The 7,158-nt window shown below is 46.1% G+C and overlaps 1 protein-coding gene across 4 annotated transcripts; it reads right to left on the reverse strand.

Moving 5' to 3' along the window:
* Window positions 1-28: 28 nt before the first annotated feature.
* On the reverse strand, window positions 29-7,115 carry LOC105286938 (rho GTPase-activating protein 44). Of its 4 annotated transcripts, none has more exons than XM_020034196.2 (10): window positions 6,180-7,114; window positions 5,636-5,789; window positions 5,255-5,540; window positions 4,945-5,169; window positions 4,520-4,817; window positions 4,216-4,455; window positions 3,323-4,113; window positions 2,752-2,933; window positions 2,410-2,457; window positions 29-2,328 (listed from the first exon to the last, which is right to left on the reverse strand). In XM_020034196.2, the coding sequence occupies exons 1-10, from the start codon at window positions 6,230-6,232 to the stop codon at window positions 2,026-2,028; spliced, it is 2,580 nt and encodes an 859-aa protein (XP_019889755.1). In that variant the 5' UTR covers window positions 6,233-7,114; the 3' UTR covers window positions 29-2,025. The 4 variants fall into 4 exon arrangements, with proteins under 4 accessions (XP_019889755.1, XP_019889754.1, XP_011350559.1 ...); XM_011352257.3 differs by lacking the exon at window positions 29-2,328 and adding an exon at window positions 2,618-2,676 and having other exon boundaries at window positions 2,439-2,457; window positions 6,180-7,111; XM_020034195.2 differs by having other exon boundaries at window positions 29-2,457; window positions 6,180-7,115.
* Between the last annotated feature and the right edge of the window lie 43 nt (window positions 7,116-7,158).

The following is a 7,158-nucleotide window of genomic DNA, read 5'->3' on the forward strand; positions in this document are numbered from 1 at the left end:
CGCCTTATACATCTCCACTCGATCATCTATAATAGAGTAAATCTTTATTTATGTACAAATAACTCCTCTAATAGTCCATTACATTCACAGCCTAAGCACACCTTGGGTAAATGCGTGATTTGTCATTGGCTAGATTCACATGATTCATTCGCCGCTTAATTAATATTCCGCGAACGGATGGTATCAATACCAATTACAGAACAATTTCAAGGCAGTTTACATACATTAACCACGGAGGAGAGAATGCAAGGTTTGCTATCATCGACAATAATTAAAATCTAGGAAACGAAAACAAACATAACTGACTTTTGTGATTATAATTTAGAGGTCCAGTTATCTCTCTCATATAAATTTACTCCACGACGTATAAACTCTATCTTATAAAATTTCAATAATCGTTATTAACATAATATATCTATATCTTTCGATCTATTGATCCATAAATTAAATGGATATTCAATAATACTGCATTTTTACTTCTAATTTATGTAACTGTTACATACTATTCTTTGTAGATTCCATTTCAAAACGAAAACAAAATTTATTAATTTAATTATATATGAAAATCTTGACATTATATATTGAGAAAAAGAATGTATATATATACATATATAATGTACGTAAAGAAAATTTCTTATTACATATTAAACCTTTATTAAATTTTACAAATCTAGCATTCTCGATAGAATAAAGTACACAAACTCAAGATTTTCTTGGGCATACGATAAAACAAATTTCATTTAAATAATCTGAAATCGTCCAAAAGTAACTCCAGAAATTTAGAATCCAAAGAATATTATGGAATATTATTCCATTAAATCATTAACTAAGAATTAAAAATATACCAACATGGCTAAAACAAAAACAAGATAGAATCTCACTATATATTTAAGTAAGATGCAATCAAACTCAACCTTTTGGCGATTATCTCAACTTGGCAATTCAATCAAGAGTTTGTTGTACTAAAATACTCCGTGTAAAAATTAATTAACGTTTAATCGAGTTAAAAATCCTTCTCATTTCTAGGTAGAATTAACAGTAATTCAGAGACACATATCAAGTTGGTCGAAATGTGAGACACGGGTATTTTTTTCTACCGACAGTCTCTAATAATTAACAAACGGCTTTCACTAATAAATATCACCCGTTAAATCAATTCCAACATACTGATTATGTCAGTTCTTAAACGAACGTTAATCCCCTCTCTTACTTCTTTTTCTCCTGCTCGCTCGATGGACGTATCGGAAATTCGTATGTCGCAAGCACTAATGCTGTCAATTAACATTTCACCGTTTCAAGTCGATTATACAATCGCACTTTAACGTGCACTCAGCACACCGAGCTTTGTGCGCTTCATGCTTACAAAGGAAAGTCCAATCTAGATTCACATTCTTACGTTCTAGAGTAATTACCTGGAGAGCTCTCCTCTCCTTATTTGCAATAGTATAAAAATTGGTAGTAAGTTGCAAAAATATCGTGAATCGATTACGAAATTAGATACGTATCTAAAAATGATTTGGGAACGATATACGCGGCGTGCTAGAAGCTGCCAGATGCAAAATATGTTTTTTTCAAACGTTCAAGACTCCTAATACGTAAACGTTTGTTACATGTTAGGAGCCTTTACACTCGTTTTCGTACAATGGATCGTGTTGAAACACTCCATCGGAGGTTCATTCGTTGGAATACAATAAGAGGTCGTATAAATAGGGAGATCACGGGAAAAATAGAATAACTTCGTGTGAATATTATCGAATCTACGATCTACAACACTTGCCTCGAGTTTTCTACGACGTCGAATGAACGCTGATGATTTCTCCGTGGATGGAATCGCGATGCGTCCCTCCGTCCTCCGGAGATGCCCAATGAATTCTTTATACAGTTTTCATCCTCTTCCTCAATTGCTTTCGTCGATTGGTAACGCGTACGTGTCATACGTGTGAAACGGTATTCGCGGTAGGGACACTGGCGAATCCTCGTCTCCTAAAAGTCACGAGGTCGTCTCGCGCTTCGTGGCAAACGCCGCTAGAGATTAGTGCTCTCGTGGTCGGACTTAGGCCGTGCGGTGGGCGGCGGCGGTGGTGGCGGTTGTGGCCTCGGCGGTCGCTGGTGCACCCTCGGCGAGGCTGGCTTCTGCTGCGGTGACTTGAGAACCGTCACTACCGTATTGGTTTGCGTTTGAACGTCGACGATGTTGCCTTCCGATCTGGTGCGCGCGTGCGCCTTCGCTTGTTGCTCGTGCGGCATATCCGGCTTCTCGGGCTTCTCCGGGCGTTCCGTGCCATACAAAGACATAGACGACGGTCTGCTGCCGACGCTTGGGCTTCTCTGCAAGTTCGAAGTTGCCGTGTTGCCAGCACACTCGCTCGGGATGGCGTTGTTCCCCCCACGCACTTGTATTATACTGACCTGCTGTTTGTCCACAGAGTACACGTGAGCCCGCTCCAGCGTTAAAGGCTGTAGACGATTCAAGGAGAACTTAGACCCTCGGCAAATTACGCTGCGTGGCGAACATGTATCAAGTACGAATAGAGAGAGAGCGAATGGAAAATAAGCGTGTGTGAGAAAGCTTTGGATTTGAACGCTGTGCAATCTTTTTATTTCACACAGAGCTTACGTCACGTCAAAATGTAATATCCGGGCAGTGTGTTACTTTCTTGTCCTCACTCGTAGTGACTATATTACAAATGATTATCATATATACGTTCAAGAGAGATTCTTGTCTTGCTGCGTGAGTAACTCTGTACTTACCCCTGGATCGGTTTCCGCATTGTCGTTGGCGGATTGACGAGGCTGCTGCCTGATTAGACTCGACGGACGGACCAAGCCGGGCGGTCGCTCGGGGATCGCCGGTTTGCCACCCCTCTCGTTTGGAGACGTGTACATGTTTGCGACATTACCGTCCGCCTTTTTTCGCAATTCCACTCCTTCTTCTGCACAGATATATGATACAGTGAAATATTGGTATCATAACGGTGTCATATATACTTAATATAAATTAGTACACCAGGAGTTCTCAATTTAATCGATGTCGCGGGCGCGTTCGCGACTGGAAAAAAATTAGAGGGCCATGTTCAAAAAGAAGTCCGAGAGCGAGAGTAAATAAAGGACAGAGAGTCATATGTATTTTTAATTATTTGAGAAATTTAAGTAAAATAAATATATTTATAACTATCTAAAATTCTAAATTGTAATATTTTTCATTGTTAATTTTTTTCTGATATTTAATAAATTGTCGCGGGCACATGGTTGAGAATCCCTGTAGCACAAAGACAAGGTAAGTAATGTCTATTAGAAATTGGCAGTAGGTAGCATCTATCACCTGCGTTGTGTGCGATATTCGTTAAGTTTCTGGGAGCAGCGACCGGCCTTCTCCTCTCCAACGTAGACGGTTTTTCCGTAGGCACTGGCTTTGGCTTCTGTACTACAGCTTCGCTGTGCTCGAAGACACTCTCCATCATCGATTTAGCAATATTGTCGACCGTGCTGCCGTTCGACTTCTCCCTCGCGCTTGTCATATTCGCTCTCATGTCGCACTTCTGTGATTCCTGAGTCCCTCCGGAGTTTAAGACTTCACTTTGGTGAGTGTCGGCCTCCTGCGACCGTTCGAAATTATCGATGGAATGGAGATCCATCGAGATCAACTCCGAGGCTGACTGCGACCTCGCGTCCGCCTCCAAGTGCCTGTCGTGTCTCTCCACGTTGCTGTCGTGTCGTATCAGCTCGGTAGTCACCTCGTGCTTCTGAGCCTTGTACGTTGCTCGGTTCAGGGTGGACGTCACGACTCTCGGTGGCTTGTCCGGGGTCGGAGGTGGCCTGTCATCCCTCTTCTCGTGTCTGTCCGGGGTATTGCCACTCGGTGGCGTGGGTGCTGGCTTGTTCTTTCGGCGCGCCGCTGGTTTCGGACTGCCCTGCGTCGGGCTCTCGCCGTGGTCGCTCAGGCTACTGTTGGACACGCATCGACGCATACCGATTGACTGACTCTCCGCGTCGTTCACGATGCCGATGTCTAGGTCACGGTCGAAGTCCACCTCGCCGGGGAAGAACCAATCCGCGAACGTAATTAATTGGTCTACTATAAGACTAGAGTTGTTCGCCGTGCTCATGTTCATCCTGCAATGCACGGCAAGTGTGTGTAAGTCTTTTCAGCGCTCGCTACGAATTTATTACAACAATCCAAGATGTGTATTTAGGATGTACAAGAAAGCCGCTTACACTATCGTGTTCGCATCTTCCGGCGGGCTCCAGATCAGATTCGGGGCGATGACGATCGCGATATTCTGCGGCGTCATTTTATTGATATCTTGATTCTTCGTGAGCACGGCTAGAAACTTAATTAGGAACCGCAAATTCTCCAGATTTGCTGGCGGTAACTTGTGCAGTACTTCCCAGAGAGCCCGTAATCTCGTCTCGTTGTGCGTGATCTTCGCAGCGGCCATCCATTCCGGATACAGTCTATGAATAAGTTGCAGAGACGGTGTGAATTATTGATACTCTGCCGGGAATAATCGATGCTTACTTGTATGTTAATAGAGGTTCCGGTAGCTCTCGTAGATACGACTTTAATGCACCGGCGATGACATGCGGATCTTTGTATTCCAGGGCCGTCGTTAAGGTCAGACAACAGGCATCCAAGCTCAGCTTGATCCGTCGTGACTTCGACGCCGCGCCGGCTATTCGAAAAAGACCCTCCTCCTCTATGCCCAAACGCAGCAGCGCGGATACGCACAGTTGTATGGGCAACGCGATCTTTCTGTTCGTCACCCTGAGGTGCTCCTCAAGGGGATATCCATAGACGGGCTTCATTTCGTTGTCGTCTGTAATTACGACACAAACATCTTAGGCTAAATGACCATTTTATGACGCTGTCCTTGATAAGATATCGAGATACCTTGATAATAAAAATATTCCTGCAGCTATGCATAAAAATACGCGTCAACTTACTGATATAGCTTTCCAATCCAGGTATAAGGTCCTTAAGGCAGTGCAATGCACTTTCGTGATAAGCTCGCTGGAGTTTTATGTACTGAATAATCGTCTGAGCTAGCTCGGTCTCCCGCGACATGAGCTGGAACATCTCCGCAGCCAACTGATCCCTGCACTGTTCAACCTTCGTCTCGGCGTCCTCCAGTTCTTCTTTTAAATTATCTATTTTTGTTGCACCTGTGCCTACAAAGGTACAAGATTGAGTTGTCTCGAGCGATCATCTTTCATATTCGACTCTCTGACCAGAAAAGACTCGTGAATAATTTACCAGTACTGTGCTTGATCGCTTGGAAGTATCTCGTCCTGGCGCTGTCCATGTCCAAGATCAGACGCGTCAGGTTCCTCTTATGCTTCAGTATACTCGGCACGTCGGTGTCTAAAATGTGCTGCAGCGGGGCGGCCACGTACTGCTCGACCTTCGCCTCATGCTCCACAGCTTCGTTGGCCAACGACATTTGAACGCGCCCGCACTCCACCAGCGCAAAACTCATGAGGCCATCCTCGCCGGCGTTCTCCAGCATGGTCTGCCCGAGTATGTACTCTGGGCATTTTTTCTAAACAGCAACGACGACGACAATGTAACACGTGGTGCTGCCAGTGCTTGTTCAATAATGAAAAACATTTGACATAACGAATTTATTATATTTACCAAACGTTTCTCCTTGAGAGCCTGATCTTGCGTGATAGTTTGGTTCGGTGGATTTCCAAGTCTCTTATTGAGACCCGTAAGAGCTGCCCTGATCTGTTCGACGTGCTTGTCGGCAGCCACCAGGTCGTCTGTTAACACCTCCGTTTTACCAGCCCTGTTCACATAGAAAATAAATTTGTACCATGACACACTCAATGTGTCTCTGATTGCAAGAAAATCTTATCTTTTATCTTTCACACGGTCTGCGTTTTATCTCTTCTAATCTGTCCAATATCCGTGTGTGCGATTTATTTTAAAACACTCGAATCCAGAATATATGTATATTTTAGGGTGAATCACACTCGTTAAACATGACCTTTCCTAAATTTCTAATAAAATTGTTCTGTACACTATTTCTTGTCAATCAATCCATCGTTAATGAACATTTAACTTGCACGTAGCTGAGCAGAGAAGAAACGTGATACGTGATATGTGATTTGAACCCTCGCCGAGGCTACAGATAACGATCGCGCGGCGATGGGGGATGCAACCGGGTCTCGGTTACCTGGAGAAGGTCTGATCGGCGAGCTGCTTCACTCGGAAGAACTGTTTCTTCATGGCTGGTCCGTTGGGGCCGTCGACTCGGAGTAGAATCTCGCTGCGGTTGGATCCTGACGCACACCCGCTCGCTCTTACGCACCGACACCCTCGGAACGTTTACGCTCGTGCATCCCTCGCGGTTCCTTCGCGCGGCACCCAGAAGACAACTCGGAAGAGGCACGGGGGATCCTTCGTATCACAGCCAGGGCGGGAACCCGTCATAATGCTCGCGCGACAGTCCCACGATCGTCGCTGACGATCGGCGCGCTTACGGTCGATCCGTTCTCACGCGGCATCGATAAAGTCCGGGTCGCAAGCCACCTTCTCACCCGATCGCGCCGACAGATTTGGGTTAAGTGAATCTAACTTTGCACCTTACCTTCTCGCTTCCTCTCACTTTCTCTCTCCCTCTCTCTTTCTCCGTTCGCGCTTTCGCCGTCTCTCTCGCTCCCCCTCTGCTTCTCGCACTTCCTCTCTCCGTCTACGCTGCGATAGACAATGAACGAGGCTCGCTCGTCGCGGAGCGGATACCCGGCGCGACGTTCGAGTGTATTACACTTGCGGCACTCTCACCTCGCGTCACGGCACGCCGCGTCAGGCTTCCCCGAACGTGGTAGCCGTCGTCCCTCTCGTCCTGCAGCGCGGCGGACCGCGGTTTATTACTCACATCCGATGCGCAGCGCGACGATACCCCGAGCCAACCTCACTGCCACATTACGCGTTACGCGCGTGGTGTTCCTCGCGATGTACCGCCCGCCGATGTCGCCGCTCGCGATTCGCTGACACCGTGTCAGTGACACGGCGGTCCTTCGCGGATATCTTCGCGCCGATAACGCGATGACATGCGTATAACCCGTCAAACCCGCGCGAAGTCGCGAAGTCTTCAATCGGCCTTTTTACCCTTGAGACTCGCCCAAGATCAATCGATTGCTCGCGCGCGTGTC

This window comes from Ooceraea biroi, chromosome 1 (assembly GCF_003672135.1).
Source record: "Ooceraea biroi isolate clonal line C1 chromosome 1, Obir_v5.4, whole genome shotgun sequence".
Lineage (NCBI taxonomy): Eukaryota > Metazoa > Arthropoda > Insecta > Hymenoptera > Formicidae > Ooceraea > Ooceraea biroi.

What these genes read in the sequence shown, in the direction of transcription:
- LOC105286938 (XM_020034195.2), bottom strand. Translation starts at nt 6,232, where the DNA reads ATGAAGAAACAGTTCTTCCGAGTGAAGCAGCTCGCCGATCAGACCTTC. An exon ending in GCCGATCAGACCTTCTCCAG is followed by an intron (nt 5,790 to 6,179) that starts GTAACCGAGACC and finishes CTATGTGAACAG; the next exon opens with GGCTGGTAAAACGGAGGTGT. An exon ending in GAATATCGCACACAACGCAG is followed by an intron (nt 2,934 to 3,322) that starts GTGATAGATGCT and finishes ATATCTGTGCAG; the next exon opens with AAGAAGGAGTGGAATTGCGA.